Source organism: Sinocyclocheilus anshuiensis, unplaced genomic scaffold (genome assembly GCF_001515605.1).
Source record: "Sinocyclocheilus anshuiensis isolate Anshui unplaced genomic scaffold, SAMN03320099.WGS_v1.1 scaffold207, whole genome shotgun sequence".
NCBI lineage: Eukaryota > Metazoa > Chordata > Actinopteri > Cypriniformes > Cyprinidae > Sinocyclocheilus > Sinocyclocheilus anshuiensis.
In genome coordinates this window covers 2,632,011-2,654,162 of record NW_015551045.1, presented here as the reverse complement: position 1 = coordinate 2,654,162, position 22,152 = coordinate 2,632,011, and the positions used below count along the sequence as shown (strand labels likewise).

The following is a 22,152-nucleotide window of genomic DNA, read 5'->3' as shown; positions in this document are numbered from 1 at the left end:
AATATTGTCACTTCTCACAATAATAGACCATTGAATCGGATTAACATGGATGCTTTAAATCACAATCACACAGTTTAAAAGGATCTTAAAAGTAATTACTCAAAAAAAAAATAATAAATAAATAAAAAAAAAAAAAAAAAGATGAAAATCTCCATACCTGTCCTCAAAGAGGAGTTTGGATCTAGATTTAGAGCCATCAGAGAGGGGCGGCACTGCAATGGGATTCTCTGCTTTAGAGCTTTTCTCCTGGGAATATAAAAAAAATGTCAAGGGATTCCTAAATTAAGATACATTTATAATGACATAAGTAGTGTTGTTTCTGAGAAACTGAATGATGAGTTTGTGATTAAAACAGCAAATATCTGCCAATGGACTCAAAACAAACAAAAACAACTTAATTCAAAGGGAACACAAGTTTTCAAACCCCACTGACAGATGTTTGCTCTTGTTTTAATAAAGAATTTACATTTGCACCAGATACAGATACATTAATGAAGTTAAGACAACCATTTTTTTGCAGTGCATGCAACATTTAATGCCATGACTATGAATTGAAGACTTTGTTTTGATTCTCGACCGTTTTAAGGCCTTAAATTGTGGACGGGTGAATTAAGACCTTTAAAACAGGTTATGCAGGTTAAACAGGCTATGGTAAAACAGGTAGAGAGCAAAGGCTTCACAGAAGCTGAACCTGAAGAGGCATATATGCATATTACAAAGTGTTTTAACTAGGGTTGGGTGTTGATTTTGGGCGATGCCAATGTCTACAGTGAAACATCGCGATGGACGATGACATCGGCGGGGGGGGGGAGTGGTAGCTGAAGCGTGAACTCTTATAAGGCACGGAAAACAAATAACGATTCCTAACACCGTGTCTACACCGAAAGCGAGCAGCGCGGCAAAATACTATAGAACCACTGATCTATAATAGAGATTCATTATATATAGATCAGTGAACTTATTATAATCAGTGATCTACACTGGATGCAAATCCCCGACAGTAAACTTCTGCTGCGTTCTATTTATGATGTATTGCCTCAAATTTCAAATGATTTTCAACGGTCGCTTTGTCGCGTCCAGTGTACTAGACAGATTTTTATGGTATAGTTTTAACAAAGTTATTACATAAAGTGCTGCAAAAATTTCCAGAAACTAGATGTATTTCTGTACATGCACAATACAAGATGCGTTACATAAAAGTTGAAGACAATACACACTGGCAGCATCCAGCAACTAGTCTTTGAGAGAGCCTGAGGTCTTCTCATGTTGGCCTGTGTTTGTGTGTGTATATTTGTAAAAAGGGGAGGACCACAAGCGCAAACACACCCTGGCATCCCTGCGTAGGGGCTTGTCGTCGCCTTTGCGGTGTTTGGAGTTGGAGCTGCTCTTGCTGCTGCCGCTGCTGGGCACAGAGGCGGAGGACTGGCTGAGCGTCCGCTTGCGGCCCTGGTGCTCTGATTTGGGCGTCCGCTGCAGCGTAATCGAAGGAGAGGGCGCAGACTCCTTCTCTTTGTCCTGAGCACGCTTAGACGAGCTACAGAAAACATTAGGGGTTTAACATGATTATCGAACGGCTCGGTAGGATGAAAAACAATTATTCACACTGCTCCGAAGACTCTGAACTGCGCTGATGTGAGAGGTTAATTGTCTGCTATTCACTTTAATGCAGGCTTTCACACTTTAAGACATTATTTTTCCATATGTATTACATTAACATGTATTTTTGTGCATTAACCACAATGTAGCACAATGTGATACATTTGAACAGTTTTGTAGAATGAAAAGCCAGTGTATTAAAAAATAAACATTTTAAAAAATTGTTATTTTTGATACTATGTCAATTTGCAGGTTATTTATGGTTTACCACAATCTGCAGATACATGTGATCTGATATATTAAAGTAAAAGAGGAGCGATGTTACAAATTGATAAATTTTTGTAACAAAGATTTTTTTAAACGTGTCCCTTGGCAATCAAAAGAGGCTTTTTTGAACCAATGGGATATACATTGTTAAAATATGACATCCATTCACTAAAACATTTTTGCTGGTTAAAGGTAAAGATCTTGCAGTTGCTTACTCAAAAGTATATGAAAATTGTTGTGATTTTAAATAAAAAAAAAATAATGCATTGCAATGCATTTACAGAAAGTTCACCAACATTAATATTTGCTTTTCAGTTATAAAATTTGAGGGATTAAAGCAGAATGAACTCACTCTTTACTGCTCGATTTGTGTGACGACTTTTCATCCTGTTTGGACTTCTTACCGTCTGGTTTGAGACCATCGTCATCATTCTGTGGAAGAAACACGATAGTTATTAAAAAAGGTACACAATTGTTCAAAAGTTTGGGGTCAGTAAGATTTTTTATTTTTTTAATTGGTACATTTATTCAGCAAGGCCACATAAAGACATTTATTATATAAATACAGAATATTTCTATTTTAAATAAATGCTGTATTTTTCTATTCATCAAAGGATCTTTGATAAAATTTATCACTTTTTCCATAACAATATGAAGCAGCACAACTGTTTTCAACATTAATAATATTCAGAAATGTTTACTGAGCAGCAAATCGACATATTATAGTGATTTCTGAAGGATCATGTGACACTGAAGAAGACTGGAGTAATGATGCTGAAAATCCAGCTTTGATCACAAGAACCAATTACATTTGACAATATATTCAACAGTTTAATTGCAATAAAAGCTCACAAAAGCCAATGTAGCCTTAGTGAGCATAAGAGACTTCTTAAAAAAAAAATGTTATTGACCCCAAACTGTATGTTTACAATTAAACCAAGGATACAACCAACATCATTCAGAGCATATTGGGTGTTCAGAAGGCAGGCTTTAAAGAGACAGAAAGTAAAACAGCGTTTCAGGTGGAGGGTGAAAAGTGATGATGCAGCAGTGTATAGTACGAGACAAATAAATCACTGAAATATGTGATCCTGGAGCACAAAACCAGTCTTAAGTAGCACGGGAATATTTGTAGCAATAGCCAACAATACATTGTATGGGTCAAAATTACCAATTTTTCTTTTATGCCAAAAATCATTAGGATAGCGTAAAAAGACAGTATAAGTCATTATAATCCATAATTATGTCCCCACTGGATGCAACGGATGCCTCGTTTGTAATGGGTTTTCATGATTTTGTCTCATCGCTCCAGCCTGACAGGGCATCATCACAATATGGCAAGGGGCGTAACATTTCCGTCTCACGCTTGAGGTATTCGGCCAATCACAACACACTGGATAGCTGGCCAATCACAGCACACCTCGCTTTTTCAGAACGATGAGCTTTGTAAAAATCGACGCGTTTCAGAAGGCGGGGCATAGAGGAGAAACAATAATATACAGTATGTGGAAAATAATGTGTTTTTTGAACCTTAAACCGCATAAACATTTCATTACACCAAATACACAAAATAATGTTCTTTTTAGCAGCATCATATGACCCCTTTAAGTAAAGATCATGTCCCATGAAGATATTTTGTAAATGTTCTACCATAAATATATCAAAACTAATTTTTGATTAGTAATATGCATTGCTAAGAACTTCATTTGGACAACTTTAAAGGCAATTTTCTCAATATTTTAAATTTTTTTGGACCCTCAGATTTTCAAATAGTTGTATCTCGGCTAAATATTGTTCTATCCTAACAAACCATACATCAATGGAAAACTTATTTATTCAGCTTTCAGATGATGTATAAATCTCAATTTCAAAAAATTGACCCTTATGACTGGTTTTGTGGTCCAGGGTCACATATATTCTAGCAAACCCCCCCAAAAAATCCCCACAGAAGAGCTGCCACCAACACCTTGTGTTTTCTCTTCCCCTTGCTGGCTCCCTTTTCTCCCGGCTGTTTCTGCAAGTCTTTTCCTTCAGCAGGGGAGCCCCTCTCCGCTTTCACCTCGGTTTCCTTGTAGACTCGACCAGGCACTCTGGACAGCAGACTGAGGTCGATCTGCACCAGCAGTCTGGGCGGCAGCCTCCCTTCTTGATCGCTCAGCGGGGAAAGCATAGGCGAGAACAGGACAGACGGGTTCTCTGCATACTGCTCTCTCGGCGTCTGTGAAGACGAGGGGACGCTTTCGTTGCCCTCCGAGTCCGACGATGACGAATCGGATTCTATGAACTCGCTCAACTTGCTGGCCGGTTTCTTGCGTTTGTCTTGAGCCGGGCGAGGGGAGGAGGTTTTGGGCTCCTTCTTGATGTTGGGCTTGCGGAGGCCCTTGTTGGGAGCACGGACTCTGTGCGACGGGATCTCGGGCGAGGGTTCAGTCTCCACCTTGAGCCCACCCTTTGGCTCCTCCACCACAGGCGGCTTGTCTGGCTTTTTAGGCTGCTTCTTGCCCACCTCCAGTCGCCGCCCCTTCTGACTTCCCCCCTCGCTCTGAGCGGGAGACCTCTGACTTCGCCTGTCTTGCCCCTTCTGGTTTGGCCGAAGGTCTCGCCCGGCAGAGGGCACCGCGTCTTTTGAACCCGAGCCACTGTAGACCCTGCTGGAGTTTTCTCCTCGCCCCTCTTTCTTATACTTTGTTGGCGTCGTGCTGCTGTTCTCCACCGGAGAAGCAGGGGACGACTTGTTGACTTTCTTGAACCAGTTGTCCAGCTGCCATTTGTTAGCCGTGGGCTGTTCCCGCTGTAATGATGTTAAACAGGGAAACATGCATTGAGTGTGACATAAAACCTAATCTGGTCAATTTATATATAGGCATGGTCTAACAATGTTGAGGGAAATATACACACATTATATATTGCTAGGGTTGGGGATTGAGAACCGGTTCTACATTTCCAAGAACCGTGGATTCGATAAGATGCGCATTTCAATTCTGCTTATTGATTCCTGTGCGCGCATTTTAATGTGAACATTCAAGCGCAAGAACACGCGACAGAGTGCTCACTCTGCTGCACACATCCAAACTGCACTCATATAGTGTGCGAATACCAAATTGAGCTCTCTGACAATTCTACACAAAATTGTTAAAATTAGTACTGTCAATCGATTAAAAAAAATTAATCGCACATTTTCATGTTATAAATCACGATATTGTCATAATTTCACATTGAATCTCCAAATTAATGTAGAAACAACATAAAGATGGTATATTTTAAATATGTGTTTAATGGCATCTTTTTACGAATTTGCCTATTATTAATGGAGGCCAGTATCACTGATACAAATACTGCTACTGATGTCTCTCTTAAAATGCATTTTGCCCTCAATTTTAGCCATTAATTATAGCCATTCAACATTACAGTATAACTGAAAGGCATTATTTAATAGGCTTTGAAAATATAATATTTATTTTTAAGTTAACCTAAAACAATCTTAAACCATAAATTGTATATGTATACTATACTATAAATTGAATATAGATTAATCGTTATTCAAGCTACAAAAGTTAATCAGCGAGCAGAGCAGTGACTGATTCTCTTTTCTTTTGTTCTTTGATTTCCATCAATGACAGACTGCAGCAGATTTCACTTTAAAAGCAGCGCTGTCTCTTTAAAACCTGATGCACGTGACGCGGATCTGACACACATCTGGTTTTCTCTCTTTATCCTTTACGGCCATTTAGGACTTTTTAACTCATTTAAGACAAGGTTTATGAGGTCACTTGCCAAAAATGGGTATTTTGACAATTTTGTCCATGAAACAGAACTCAGTGCTGCATTAATTGCAATTAAATATTTAACGTGTTAAACTGAAAAAAGATAATCGCACAATTAACATGTTAATTTTGACAGCCCTAGTTAAAATATACTCATAAAAACACAATTAGTTTTGTCTTAAGTGAATGTAAACAGTTGAGAAAGAAGACGCATGTGTATCAGGTTACTGGATCTGTGCATTCGGTCTTAAAGTGACAGCAGCCTCTACCTGCTGCAATCTGCGTCATTACCGTTAATCAAAGAACAAAACGAAAGACAATCACTCACTGATCTTGACTGAATACATTTTTTTTGTAACTTTAATAAGGATTAATTCACATTTTATTTATAAAAAAAAACCTAGTGTTATTTTAAATTTGATTTCAATTTCTTTACTGCATTATTTGTGCTATTATTAAATTGTTTATCGGTTATTATTTTATTAATGACTGTCTACTTGTCTTTAATCATGTTTAAAATCAATATTAGTTAGTCTAGCTGTTTTCGCTGTGGTACTTTTATTAAAACCATAAGCAAAAGTTACTATTGGCTGTTTATTCATTTTTTTATTTTGTAGGATGCTGTTCATGGTATTTAGCTGCAACAATGTTTTGCAAAAAAACTGAATAAATATGTTTGATATCTAAATGTTTGACTTCTTTTTAACCTTTTTTTAATAAAAACTGGGAATCGGTAAGAACTAGAACCGAAAAGCAGAAATGGAATCGCAAAACCGATACCCAACCCTACATATTGTGTCATTATCATAATCCTGATCAGCTTTCACGTGATGAGTTGATCTACATGTGCGTGTGAAGGCTGTGTTTGTGCAGGCGATTCACCTCGGGTGACGCAGGACGAGGTGGCTCGTTGTTCTCACTGTCTGTAGAGCTGCTCTCGCTCTCGCTGTCAGAACCGGAGCTGCTCTCCGAACCGCTGTGACTGCTGGTGTCCACTTGTTCAGGAGCCTCGCTGTTATTACTGTTGTTACTGGGGTAGACATACAACTTTATTACCGTCTTGTTGGCTGCGTGGTTCCTCATGCATTCACTTAAACTTTGCAATGGCACAAATCCAAGTGAGGTGATGTCTATACACTCCTTGAGCAAGTTTATTCACCAAAACCCCCATAATGAGCAATGTGCATCTCTTTACCCGTCATTTACAAGATTCACCTAGGGCCGTTTGCACCAGCTGTGCGCAAGTTACAACTTAGCCTAGTTTTGACATAAAGGGACACTATGTTACAACATACACCCTACTAAATGTTTCTGCATTGCACTATTGAACTTAACAGAAATGCAACTATGTATAAACGAAATATTTACTAAAGCCCATGAGCAGGAGACATAAAATAGCAGATTGACTGAACTGCATCAATAAGCTCATGTTTTAGTTCTTCTTAGACACATGATGATGATGACATCTGCACTCATTTACACAAACTATATTAAAGGCATAGCTAAATGTGACATTTATTATAATGGGTTTATGTGAAGTTTTTTTACTTCAAAGTTTTTTGAAGTTCTGTAACAATTAAGGCCTATTAAAATGATTGCACAACTTCAATGTTGAATGGTTGTATTTCCTCATGTTAACCAATAAATTTATTTAAAATAATAAATAAAAAAAATCTATCCATCAGTAACAGAGGCATCAGTATTGGTGATACTTGCCTGCATTTATAGTACTTTTATATAAATATTTATACACTGTCTTTATATCCTGTTGATTCTACATTAAAAATTATCATACATATTTTCACACTGAATCTAAAAAAATTATGTAAAGTGCGATTAATCAGGATTACAGGAAAATGTGTAATTAGTTAATTTTTTTATTGATTGACAGTACTAATAAAAATACTCAAGTTATTTCATGATTAAGCATTGTATGTCAGTGGAAGCACATGACACAAAAGTAGTTAGAATCAAGAATAAACTAAAATTACAGCATTTGAATATAACTTCTGCTTGTGTTTGCGATTGGATCTTTGAGGGTAAACATCATATTCGCCTATGCAGTACTTTTTAGAGCTTATGACCTACCACCTACATTCTGAATTAAGAACACATGGTGCAACCAAATAAAGTACAGAGTTACTTACAAACAGGCTAGTAGCTACTAAGTCTCTAGCATGGACTTTAATTAAAGTAGGAACTTACGAATGGCTGGTGCAACCCTACCTTAGGGATTGTAAAGTGTGTGGAGGGCTGGAGAGAGGCTTTTGCAAATTTCCTCAAATTTGCCTGCAACCATTTGATGCATTCCCATTGCCATGAAAACAACAGCAGGTGATAACTCAAGACAAGCTCAAGTAACATCATAATCAAGAAACATGTTTCAATGATAAACTCCTTTTAGGTTTTTGACAGAAGCAAAGTGCATAGTGCAAGATCCTGAAATAATACACTACAGAGTTTAATGTTTCAAACACCAATGACACCAACGATCAGTGTGATGATTCATTTAGACAGCAGCAAAAAGAACTGGATTTCATTTCTTTCACGTAGGTATAATATCATAGCGCATTTCAGATTGCTCCTAAATCCCAACATTTCAAATTGTGGTTAGCTGCGGTCCCTTCCTATATAAGCAGGCAGTTCTTGGCCAGAACAAAATGCATTATGGTCCAGAAAGTAGACCAGACAAAATTAGGACTACCTTAAATTAAGGCTAAACTAATTGTGCATGTTGAAATGTTTCATTGTCACCTTAAGGCATGGAATCAAAAAGAAAAAGTACACAACTTCTCTGAATATTAGTTGGGGTTTGAGTGATGATAAACTTGAGTATGTCACCTTGTCGAGGGGTTTTTGGCAGGATCTTGCTCTCCGTCACTGTCTTCGCTGCTGCTGAGCTTCAGATCTTCATGCAGTGTGCTGAAATGAGAGCAAGACAAGAGGAGATCAGTAAAGCACGGGACACACCAAGCCGACTGCAAAGAACTAACGGCGGTGTTTGTTATAATGATGAACTGACTTTAACTGAACATTGAGTGTTTACTGTTTTGCATTATTACACACTATTTTTCCTATTTAATACTGTAAAACTGCTTTGACACAATCTGTATCGTTAAAAGCGCTATATAAATAAAAGTGACTTGACTTGTTGGCTGCGTCTGGACCATACAGCCAACTGCAAACTAGCATGCGTTTCTGCATGTCTATATCATATATATGTGACCCTGGAGCACAAAACCAGTCTTAAGTCGGTGGGGTATATTTGTAGCAATAGCCAAAAATATGAGTAAAGATGATGTTCCATGAAGATATTTTGTAAATTTCCTACCGTAAATATATCAAAACTTAATTTTTGATTAGTAATAACACACACACACACATAGCCCCTTTTAGACTTGCACTCTATTCATTTACTAACTGCTTTTTTTCTTTAAAAAAAAAATTAAAAAAAATAGCTTCTCTGATCTTTTTGTATTCTATTTATTTTCTTTTTATTTATTATACAATTAACAAAAGCAAAAAAGGCCTCTAAGACTAGCTTGCTCTATTCTTTTTCTATTCTATCCGTTTTCTTTTTATTTATTATATAATAATAAAAAAAAAAACCTTGCTACGTGTACTGCGTTAATCTAACCGAGACTTGTTATAGCACTTGTATATCATTGCTCTTTTGTTGATTTTGATTGCTTCCATTGTCCTCATTTGTAAGTCGCTTTGGATAAAAGCGTCTGCTAAATGACTAAATGTAAATGTAAATATCAGCAGCCGTCAATAGTCGATCCTGAATATCAGTTATATCAATTACTTTCTTCATTTTAAGCAGCTCATGTTGTTATGAAAATATTCGACATGCATATGCAAAATGAATCTCGGATTGACCTACAGTCTAATGCTTGACTGAACTCTTCAAATAGATCAAATAGTTCAAACAGAAAAAGCTGCAGGTAGATGCAAGTATATCAGTGGCTCACTTGGACTGCTCGTTGTCGGAGGGCTTAGACGGCTGACTGGTGGATGCGCTCTTTCCTGAGAGTTTTTCTAAGAGGGGAAAACAATCATCAGCACACACAAATGAGCAAAGAGCCATTATAGTTTGATAAAATGATTTCTAAAACTTACTTTGGGCCCCAAAAGACAGGTGCTGGGCATCCTACAACAAAGAAGGCAACAATGACTTATTACACATACATCACAAAAACGTTTCACTGGTTTAAAATGCTATGCTAACAATAGATATAGAAGTTCAAAATGAATCTGGACACTTTCGAAAACTAGATCATCATTTGTTTGCTGAACGAACGAATGCAACTGAAGAGCAGTTCACGGGTCTAAATATGTTTTTGTGTGTTTTTAGTATTTATGCATGTAGGTATTATTCTCATTATTGTCGTCTGAACAACTCATTGTTTCTATAATGTCCTGCAAACATGATAAAAATGGACAAGTGTGTGGCAGGTGTCCTGCTGCTCTGTGACCCTTTCAAGTCTGACCTTGGAGGTGGAGAAAGGAAACTTTGACAGCTCTGTCTTGCAGGGCGTGTGAATGGCTGTTAGTGGAGGAGGCCAGACCTGAGTCATTTCCTGGTGGAGAAAGAAAAAAAAACCCCAATCAACAGATCTTAGAAACCAGAGATAAAGCTAGTATGTGAATTGCTTTGACAACTCAATGAAGGCCTGTTTTACACTGCATTTCCATGCGTTTCATGTCTTCCCTCTGAAGCTTTACATTCTAATTGCATTTATACCTTCATTCTAATGCATCTCCAGTGACAGAGACACTTACATATTACACGAGAGGCAGCGTTAACCAAAACATTTCCATATTACCACATTTTTTAAATACTGACATTACTTCCAAGTGCTTTCTGTCATTTCTTACAGCTCTGTTCTTTGCGTATCCCTTGTGAACAATGTTATTAAGGATTAGAAGTGAAGAAAATGTCAGAGAAGTGCCTCTCTCCCTGTTGAAAAAAACCAGCATATGCTGGTTAGGTATGCTTTGACACTGGGATGCTGGTTTAAGCTGGTCCTTTGCTGGATTAGAAGTGAAGAAAATGTCAGAGAAGTGCCTCTCTCCCTGTTGAAAAAAACCAGCATATGCTGGTTTTTTCAACAGGGCTTTGAGGGAAACTAAAGCCTGCTTTGTCAAGTTTAAGAGAGATTAAAAAACTTGAATTCTAAAGGTTTTCCTCAGATAAAATTGGAAAAACCCAAGACTATTTCAGACCCCATCATCAGACTAATAATAAAAAAAACACATTAAACAAAACCATTAGCATGTTTTACCATGTTGGTAAGCATTGCTAGAATACTGTAAAAGTTGCAAGGCATTATTAACATGTTTTTAACATTTAGCTAAGTGTTGCTAGCATGCAAGCATGGCATTGTTAACCTTTTTAACATACCATTAACATTGCTAAGTGTTGCTAGCATGTCGTCAGCATATTTTAACATGTTGCTAGGCATCTTTAACATGTAGTATGTCCATTTAGCATTTAACACTAGGCATTGTTACTAGGCATTGTTAACATGTTAGCATATTTAACATTGCTAAGTGTTGCCAACATGCTTGCTAGTCTGTTGTCAGCATATTTTAACATTGTTAGGAATTGTTTACATTTAGCTAAGTGTTGCTAGCATTTTGTTTGTTAGGAATTGTTAGTTTAGTGTTGTTGTTAGTGCTGTTAACATGTTGATAGGCATTGTTAGCATATTTAACATGTTCCTAAGCATTGCTAACATGTTTTAACTTAAAGTGCCCCATTATGGATTTTTGAAAATGACCTTTCATGCAGTGTGTAACACATGAAGTTTTAAATCTGAAAGTGCACCGTGTATAAAGTTATTGTCTCTCAAAAGAAAGAGTCGACTCTGAATCATTTAAACGAGTCGTTTTTAAAAACGAATCCCAAGCCGTTTCATGTTGATACATTATTATGGATTCATTGTCTTATAATATGGATCATTACTCCATATTATAAGACAATAAAAGTGTTTTTTGACCTCGCATGCATGTCAACTTGTTGTTGGGGGACTCCCAAAACCAAAATATGAACCTTTCATAACCCATAATAGGGGCACTTTAACATGAAATATTAAACATTTAATGTTTTGCTAGCAAGTGTGAATAAAGTATAACAGTTTTTATTTTACAGCGAACTGTTCTTTCACTATTGACAGCACATAAAATGGTTTTTACCTTTAATATTTCATCAACACAGCTCGCATCTGCTCCCACTGAAACCTGCAAGAATGAACAAAAGCATGTAGATCTTTGCTTATCATCAATCAAATATACAGGGTTGTTTGTGAGCACAGGTATAACAAGTATAACTTAACTTGTTGTCAAACCCTCAGTAGAGCTATAATACATGCAGCTTGCCAATGTTATTGTAAAGGGGTCGTAACATATTATTATCATTATTACAGTAATAGGTCCTTATTATTTTCTTAAAGGTTCATGCTAAATGGTGGAACAGAGCCAGAAAAGTCTCGCCCTGTTTTATGCTGACTAGCTAAAACGTTACAATAAATCCCAAAGAAAATAGTCTATTTTGATGGTTTCATAAATCAGAACAAATGTTTGTACTCTGCTTTGTATAACTCACTTTTATGACTAAACAAAACTGTGTGATCCAACCGAATGGCCAGGAACTGAATGGCCAAATTGATATGACAACCTCATTGTGACACCTAGCATGTACACAAATAAAGTACATTTCATGTCATAAAAACATGCACTTGTGCAACTTCTGTGTACTGTCATCGGAGGCACACGAGTGTGCAAGACTGCAATGTGGTCAATGATATGTCTTTTTTACAGATCTATTAATTTGTCCAAAAATCCTCTAGACATACAGCGACTGACTGAAAATGCAAATCTCTTACAGTAGGTGGCGCTTATGTTAAAGCAGAAATATAGCGGTTACCCTGGTACACGACTGCACTTCTAAACACTTCTTTATTCGGTAACTCTTTACATATAATGCATTATCAAAGTAGTTTTAATGCATTAATTATTCCTTGTAATGCACGTTATAATGCATTGTATGCTGAATATTTATAACCACAGTTATAATACATTATACTAATTTTCTTAGTTAATTACTTCTGTTCATTGCTACACCTTTTGAAAGTACAATGCATTTTAAAAAACAAATGTTATGATGCATTTTGCCTTTGGTTACAAGTACTTACGAAAAGATAAAATGCATTACGACATACATTATATAGACCTTTATAATGCATTATACATAAAGGCTTTAAGTAAAGCAAGCGTTACCAAAAACGCTTTAATTTAAGGACCAATTCTCACTATTAACTAGTTGCTTATTTGCATACATATTTCTAGCATACTGACTGTTTATTAGTACTTATAGCACATATTAATGTCTTATTCTGCATGAGCATATTTTAGATCCCTTAATCCTAAAACTTAAACTCCTAATTTGCTGCTTATTAATAGTAAGGTAGTTGTTTATTGAGGAAAAGTTATAGTTAATAGTGAGAATTTGTCCCCAAACTAAAGTGTGACTAAAAACCTTTCTGAAGGCAGTCAGTTCCTTTGAAATATATATTAAAAACTCTTTGGATCTGCGTGAATCACATGAATAGCCTATTTCAATGTCAGAATGGTGAATTTTGCAACAAATTCGCAGTGCTGGGTAAGTTACTTAAAAAAAGTAATTAATAATTAATAATTTAATAATTTATGCATTTAGCAGACGCGACTTAACAGCGCATTCAGGCTATAATTTTTTTTACCAGTATGTATAATATATGTAATATATGTATAATTAATTACTAGTTACTAATTATATCTTCAACAGCGTAATTAGATTACTGTATAAATTACTTTCTCCAAAAAGTATTTAATTACTTATGACTAATTACTTTCTAAATCCTATATCAACCTTGACAAGTTAATGATACAAGGATAGACATGAAACGGTTCTTTTAATTCTTTCAAGTAACTACATAAATTATTACACTTTAGATTAGGGTACAATTCTCACTATTAACTAATTTTTAACTATGACTTTTGCCTCAATATTCTCCTAATTACTGCTTATTAATGCTCAGTAAAGTAGTTGTTAAGTTTAAGACGAGATACAACTATTTGAAAATCTGGAATCTGAGGGTGCAGAAAACTCAAAATATTGAGAAAATCGCCTTTAAAGTTGTCCAAATGAAGTCCTTAGCAATGCATATTACCAATCAAAAATTAAGTTTTAATATATTTACGGTAGGAAATGTACAAAATATCTTCATGGAACATGATCGTTACTTAATATCCTAATGATTTTTGGCATAAAAGAAAAATCGATAATTTTGACCCATACAATGTTTTTTTAAATATTTTATAAATATGTTTTTTTTAAATATAGCCGTGCTACTTATGACTGCTTTTGTGCTCCAGGGTCACATATGTGCTTTTTAAGTAATAATAAACCCCAATATCCCAGTAATATTCATGCTAATAACCAACAAGTTAACAGTGAGAATTGGACACTAAAGTGTTACCAATATTCTTATTAACTCACCAAAGTATTCAAAGTGCACAGTATTATGTTCAATTACATAAGAAGTAACTGAAATTACATTACAGAGAAAATAAGAGTAATCCCTTCCTTTACTTTTTCAAGGTAAAAGTAATTAAATGACTTAGTAATTAGTTACACCTAGGCATGGGACGATAACCGGGTTCAAGGTATACCGCGGTTTGGAAAAGTCACGGTTTCAAAACCACTAAAATTTTCCGTTATACCGTTCCTGCGGTATGCGCTGTTTTTTTTACGTGTCGTCAAAGACGGAAAGTGCAGGACTTCCTCAGTTGTGTGCAGCGAAGAGCGTAGCGAGTCACACGACCCCTCCTCCTCCGGTTGCTGCGAGCGGAGTCACCTGTGTGTAGGATGGCTGAAGGAGATGAATCCCTGGAACTTTTTACCCCGTCGAAAAAGACAAAGTCTGTCGTATGGGAATTTTTCGGGTAACGTTGACTAACCATGTTTCGTACACAACGATGTTCCGTACAGATGACGTTTTAGCGCCGATCATTAAATAAATACTTCCAGGTCGAACATAAACTATATATCTGTGTCATCCGTAGCAAGGTGTGTGTGTGTATATATATATATATATATATATATATACACAAACAAAGAAAAACAAGTAGAATAGAAAGCTAGAGTTTTTTTTTTTTTTTTTTTTTTAAAAAAAAAAAAAAAAAAAAAAAAAAAACTTTGCCACTGTTTGAGTGTTGTACGGAGAGACCGCGCTGTTCTGATTATTGTTGAGCTGCAGGTTTAGGCTCACTTAAGTGACTGCATTCAATTAAGAAGAATTTAATTATTTATTCTAATTATTTAGCCTGACATGTGTACTGTTCCAAAATGTTCTATATGTTTCTTAAAAATAAAATGTGTTCAGTGGAAAAAAAAGTTGTTTTTTTACCCAGACATTTAAAAAATAACATATTTTAGAGCTGTAATCGCAATACCGTGAAACCGTGATATTTTTATCTAAGGTTATCATACTGTCAGAATCTCATACCGGCCCATGCCTAGTTACACCCAACACTGCAAATTCGCAGGTACATACTTTCGAAAAATGAAACAAGAAATCCACTATAGTTTGTCTTTAAGCTCCGTTTCAATGCTCGGGGAAAAAAGAAAGCATGCACGACTTACATCGACAGGCTGCGTTGGGATCTTGAGCTTGGTGAGGGAAGCCTTGCCATTGGGCTTCATTTCTCCCACAGCGCTGCTGTGTGATTGACCGCTGTACGACTCCGAGGAGGTCTTGGGCTCGGCTGTTTCCCGGTCATCCATGGGCCGCACATAGGCGGTGGGTTTTTGGAGCATGGAGCTGGGTTTGATGAGCGAGGGCGGGAAGCTCTGGCTGGGATGCTGTCCGCTGGAGAAGGAATGAACTCTTGAGGGCGAGTCCCAGTTGGCTTCTCTGTCCCTGGGCGACTTGGTGCGGCCGCGCGAGTGTCCGCCGGAGCTCATGGGGCCCTTGGCCGGGCTGGAGTGGGATTTGTGCTCGGAGCCGTGCTTGCTGGACTTCTTGCTGCTGCTGCTGTAGTCTCGCTCGTGCCGCTGACCACCGCTGCGCTGACTGCTGCCGTGGCTGCCCTGCACTGATGAGCGCTTCTGCGAGGAGGAGGAAGTTGAGGTCGACGAGCAGGATGTGGAAGAGATGCCGCCGACTGGAGTCCATTTACTGTTCTGACTCTGGGTGCCTCCGCTACGCTGGTCAGCGTACTGGCCGGATTTATCGTCCGAGGAGGAGCTGGAGGCTTTGGGAATGAGTTTGGACATTGGGGGTTCACCGATGGTTTCCTTCATCTCGTCGTAATTTCCCAGCATGCTCTGGATGCGACTTGAGAGTTTATCTTCCTTTGAGGACTGTTGGGAGAAAAGAACTTGAGATGAGTGTGAGAACAACAACTCAAACACCAACTAGTACCATATAAAAATATGGATTCAAGTCTGTGTGCGCAATTTCAAAACTTCAAAACGTGTCTATTTTCAGGGGTTCAAGCTGACTAAATGGTCACATTTTACAACCGTTTTTGCTGTTTAAGTCAAACTGATGCCACTAGAAAGTACGCAAGCCCTCTTTGATTTACTGTAGTAACTAACTCCATTAACCTTGGCATTTTGGCAGAAACACTGCATATTCATATATTATTATATAGTTATTTAAGTGATGCACCGTAAATGAAAATTCAGGATGCACTTGGTCAAAAACCAAAAACGGAAATAACCATTATTTAATAATCAAGTAATTTATCAAATTTATTTAATCAACACTCAAATAAAAGCTGACTTGTATAAAGATTTAAATTGCACATAAGGCAGTTTTCTAATAACAGAATTATGTTTCTACAATTTATTGTTCACGTTCTGCACTTGCACTTCTTTCTACATATTTTAGTGACCTCTGAATAATAAATGGAATAAGCTTTTTTAGCTGCATTTGGAGGAGTGCGGATCTCTTTCATCTTTGTATATTTTGGATCTACGCACCATATGTTTTTGTCTACTGGATTTTGGACGAGTGTTTGGTGCTACTGCCTTTTTTGTGGATTACAATTTATTGTTGAAATAAACATGCAAACAATAAAAACACATTAAATAAAAAAATTAATAATGTACATTAAATAACGAAAATAACAGATTGGTAAAAAAAAAAAAGTATGAATATGCATATATTTAGCAAAATGCTCCTTTATAGATTTATTTTTTCTAGCTGACTATCTTGAGGTAAATGTGACATTACATAACATTATTGTTTACGAGCGGTTTTAATGATGTCTCTCTGCAGTTGAAACACGGATTGAGACACAGCACATTTCAAATGCTACAAATAATATTTAGCAAGCGCATCAACAGAAAACAGCATAAAGGAAAAGACTGATCTTTAGTTTTAAGAATCCATATTTGTATCGATGAAATCGAACTATTTTGCCCTAAACCAGAAATTGCTCTTTTTCGGCCCCCGAAATTTCAGTGCATCACTAAATATAATTAAACATACTAAGAGGATTAAGGAAATATAATTACAACTATGGCAGTTTCTGAATTTTGTATTTAAAGTTTCTAAATGTTTTAGGCTACTGTTTTTTAGTATAAAACTCATAGTTACATCTAACCATGGTAGTGAAGAATCATACATGGTTTAGTCTGTGCTTACTACAAATACCACTGTTGAAACTATGGAAACTATATCAATTACGATGGTAAATGTGTAGAATCAAAAGGCTTTAAAATCTTGCTACAATTATTATCTTCTGTGTAAAAGTCCTTTTTTTAGTGGATATTTGTGTGAATACACTAAAATGTATATGAATACATATATGATCTGAAACTTGAATAGAAAGTAAGGCAAAAGGGTATCTGTAAACAACAAATCAGATGCTGTAATTTCATCTGCACATTACGCTGTTAAAAATGATTTAGAGATAATGTTGAATCACATGACCAATAAGACACTATGATTCAATATTCCCTGTCCTGTTTTATAACTTGATCTGTCCACAATGTTCGAGTCAAGCATACAGGAGCAGATTGTTACATTAAGTGTTTTTTGCACTACTACCCTCAATGAGTTCATCCAGAATAAACGAGTAATACACCACGTCCCATGTCAAAGCAGGGGTTTTCCACTGATAGTGCACACCACTTCATCTCACCCCAAAGGGAGAATACAGCTGTCTGTATTCTCTGCCTGTCAGGTTTCATCTCTTGTATCCTGTGACGGGTTCACCACCAAAGTAAAGCACTTACCGCTGTGCAAATCTGGTTAGCAGCAAAGATTAGACCGTAATCTTCTTTAGTGTAACCTATGTGACTATTACATATGTGTCCTTTTTCCCCCCATTGCAGCTTTATATCAGCCCAATTAGAATGAAAACCCCCATGAACAGCGTTTTAGTCCATTGATCACATCCTGAAATACTATCTAAAAATTTAAAAATAGGTCAGAAGGAATGCAATGAAATTAAATAGGTTCTTGTAGCATCTGACGGTGGATCACCTCAAAGCTAAAATATTAATGACGCATTTCCACTCCAAATTTAGTCCAATAAGCCTTAACGAAAGAGCAGCAAAACATGGTTGCAAAAAACAATAATAAAAGTCCTTATATACATCCCGCCCAAACTTCCTGTTTAAAAACTAAATGTGTTGACGCAGCAAAGACACTGTGCTTGTGAGGCAATTTCATGAGCTTATTAAATACATGCAAAACACAATTAGCAAAAATTAGCACTTTTCAACAACAACAACAAAAAAAGTGTGTTACTATAAATAGGGGCAGAAATTGTGATAATTGTAACAATTGTAACAAAAACTTAAATACAATTGTTCAAAAATGATTCCATTAACAAAGCTTCCTCAAAGTTCTGAGTTCATGTTTGTTGTGTGCAACCAACAAAGACAACAAAATAAATGTACTGTCTTGATATTACTTCATGGAACACTTTTCTCTCTCTCTCATCTCATCTCAAAACCACGTAATTCCTTCAACCATGGTACTGAAAAAGAAGTCAAATGTTCTTTCCTTCCACACAGCTGCAAACTAAACCACACGATGCTTATTCCTGCAGAACTAGACAGTGGGCAACAGGAGATTTGCTGAGCACTTACCACACATTTAGGACAGAAAGCTAACAGGCCACTAACTATATCAGCCAGACATATTTAAAAGCAGCTATACTGTTACTGAAAATTTCAAGCTGATGCATCTACAGTGCAAGTACTTACCCATAAAATGCCCTGTAATTACCATTAGGATTGAAATAGTCGCCAATAAAAACAGTACAATGCATGGTTTTTGGGACACGTACCATAGAATTGTTTGAAGCACAAAGCGCTAGATACATATATAGTAAACTCGATTCATTTTGAGATTTTCATCCCTGATTGGAAACGGTTTCTAATTGAAAAATAAATAGATAGCGGTCACTAGATAATGATTAAATTTAACAACTTACTTTGAAGCATCTAAGTTGCTATTTTGCATTTTAGATAACAGTGATATCTTATTGTGATGTAAATAATGATCATTTTAAAAGTAAAAAACCTATCGTGTTACTGTATTTGTGTGCATGCAACATGCACTTTCTATATATTCTATATATAATTGTATAGAATATATATATATATATATATATATATATATTTAAGGTGGTTGTCGTTAAAACAGTTTTTAGTAATTTGTTAATTCATTCCATTTAACAAACATATTTTTACAGTAAATGTAAGTTTAATCTGTAATACATAATTTTGCTACTGCATTTTTGCAGTACAGTTCTGGCAAGCAAAGTTGGTGTTTTTTTACTGCAAATTTTTTTGGACAGTGCAACCATTAAATCACCCGTATCTGTCACGTTAGCATGATGCATACATTTTTCCAATAATTATGTAATTACCAAAGTTGCTGTATCACCACAGTGCTTTTATCTGTAAGGATTTTTCTGCTAAAGAGCGAGATTAATTGAGAATAGAAGCCAAAAAGGAACAACCCAAGATTAAATGAGGTCTTCAGGGCAAAATAATAAATAAATAACTGATGATCAAACGGGGAGGAAAAAAAAAAAGAAGAAACAAAATGAACTTACTTTATAAGGTTCAGGAAAGAGGGGAGAGTTAGCTGGAAAGGCCTCTCCTCCCTGCTGGATTTCTTGATTTCTCCTTTCCCTTTCTTTCATACGGAGCATATTCCGGTCTTCACGGTTCATGTTGCTAACAACAGAGACACTAAGAGTCACTAAGCAGTGAAGAAGCAGAGGAAAAATGGCTTCCTGACACCTTGATCTACACCTGGATCTACTAAGATAAAGTTACACATTTGAACAACAAATGGAGACAAATGGACAAGATTACTGGAGACAATCAGATGTGCTTTCCCTTCAAAAAACAAGCCTGGACTGTCCTACAGAATAACAGACAACAGTCATGTAGCAGAACTCAAAAGTTAAAATTCAATCAGACACGGTTATTGGTAATACTGACTTTAATTCTGTCCATCTTTGTTGTACGCTGCGTGCTTCGGCTAACCCAACATTATATTACATACACACCATCATTATCTCCCTGCACCTCATTAATAATGAGAGGACTCACTAAAGTAGTTACAACATTCGGCCTATATTTAGCAAATGGAAATTCTGATGAAACTATAGCAAACAGAAACCTTTGAAAAAGGTGATTTCAAAAGTTAAGACATTTAAGGTTCGCATGAGACGTGTGTAATCGATGGTGTCAAGTGAAACTTCCCAAAAAACATTAGTCTGTAGTTTAGTAATTGGTAAAGACCATGCCCACGTCATTCAAAAAGGCAGATTTTTTACTTGAAAAATATTAATTATCAGTTCAGATCATTTTCTAAACTGTCATTCAAAACCACAACAGGTTGAAAACAACTCTTGTTGAAACATATGTAAATGCTGTACAGAGGCTTAATGAACTTTGTAGCTCAGGACTACATAGATAATATGCAGGTTTCCACTCATTTCTTAAGTAAAGGTATAGAAAGCTGGCAATAAATTAGTAATTATAGTCGCTGAAGCCATAACTACAGATTCATTTTACCTAGAGTTTCACTACAAAATCGAAGAGAGAACGAATAGAAAGCAAGCAAAAGAAAGGGAGAGAAAAGAAAAGAAAAAAAAGGAACAGAGCAAAGACAAAAAAAAATGTGAAGAAACAAAGACAGAAATACAGAAATAAAGACAGAAAGAAAAAAGACAAAGACAGACAGACAGAAAGAATGACAGAAAGAAAGACAGACAGACAGACAGAAAGAAAAAAGACAAAGACATACAGAAATAAAGACAGAAAGAAAAAAGACAAAGACATACAGAAAGAAAGACAGACAGACAGAAACAAAGACAGAAAGACAGACAGAAAGAACAAAGACAGAAACAGACAGAAAGAAAGACAGAAACACAGAAAGAAAGACAGAAACACAAAGAAAAAGAAAGAAAAAAAGACAAACACAGAAAAAAAGACAGAAAAACAGATAGACAGAAAGACAGACAGACAGACAGAAAGACAAACACAGAAAGAAAAAAGAGAGAAAGAAAAAAGACAAAGACAGACAGAAAGAAAGAAAGAAAAAAAGACAGACAGAAAGAAAGACAGACAGACAGACAGACAGACAGACAGACAGATAGACAGATAGATAGACAGACAGACAGACAGATAGACAGATAGATAGACAGACAGACAGACAGATAGACAGATAGATAGACAGACAGACAGACAGATAGACAGATAGATAGACAGACAGACAGACAGATAGACAGATAGATAGACAGACAGACAGACAGATAGACAGATAGATAGACAGACAGACAGACAGATAGACAGATAGATAGACAGACAGACAGACAGATAGACAGATAGATAGACAGACAGACAGACAGACAGACAGACAGAAAGACAGAAAGAAAGACAAACAGAAAGACAGACAGAAAGACAGACAGACAGACAGACAGACAGATAGTTTCGAAATTTGAAGCAAAAACAGAATGGTTTGACTTCAGTTTTGTGAAACTATAAATAAAAATATCTGCATGAAACAGCAAAGCTGAATGAGATGCAGATTCACTCTCTGCCAACAGGTGGCGCTTAAAGGGTTTCCTGGTTTCCGCTGTAAACAGCAGCGCTGAACTTACGAACTTTAATATGCTTTATACAGAGGCAAGAGGAAAAGAAAAAATACCATCTAAACTTTTCTAAAGACAGTAAGTTCCCTCAGACATGCATTCATATAAGCTCCTGCCCCTAAATGAATCGCGATTTGTTTAGCATCTCAACCGATTTGAATCGTCACATATTTGAATCGATTTTCAACCGGCTCGCAGTTAATCGTTACATCCCTACCCTACATACTCCATCCATTATGAGTGTGGATGGACAGATTTAATGTATGCATGCTACTTGTTCGACCCGTTCAGTTTTTATTTGAGCATTAAGCCACTTGAATATATGCAGTTGTAAAATAAATAT

General features: G+C 36.4%; 1 protein-coding gene across 2 annotated transcripts in view; it reads right to left on the bottom strand.

The window, feature by feature from the left end:
- Positions 1 to 22,152, bottom strand: part of LOC107661694 (AF4/FMR2 family member 4) — a 41,587-nt gene that overhangs the window by 7,606 nt on the left and 11,829 nt on the right. For both annotated transcript variants that reach the window (XM_016451425.1, XM_016451427.1), the window contains 12 exons: positions 19,758 to 19,881; positions 15,319 to 16,038; positions 11,829 to 11,873; positions 10,121 to 10,210; positions 9,750 to 9,780; positions 9,602 to 9,668; positions 8,469 to 8,549; positions 6,510 to 6,657; positions 3,830 to 4,654; positions 2,216 to 2,295; positions 1,327 to 1,534; positions 158 to 246 (listed from right to left, as the gene is read on the bottom strand). In XM_016451425.1, coding sequence (XP_016306911.1) covers positions 158 to 246; positions 1,327 to 1,534; positions 2,216 to 2,295; positions 3,830 to 4,654; positions 6,510 to 6,657; positions 8,469 to 8,549; positions 9,602 to 9,668; positions 9,750 to 9,780; positions 10,121 to 10,210; positions 11,829 to 11,873; positions 15,319 to 16,038; positions 19,758 to 19,881 — 2,508 coding nt within the window. The remainder of the gene's footprint in view (positions 1 to 157; positions 247 to 1,326; positions 1,535 to 2,215; positions 2,296 to 3,829; positions 4,655 to 6,509; positions 6,658 to 8,468; positions 8,550 to 9,601; positions 9,669 to 9,749; positions 9,781 to 10,120; positions 10,211 to 11,828; positions 11,874 to 15,318; positions 16,039 to 19,757; positions 19,882 to 22,152) is intronic.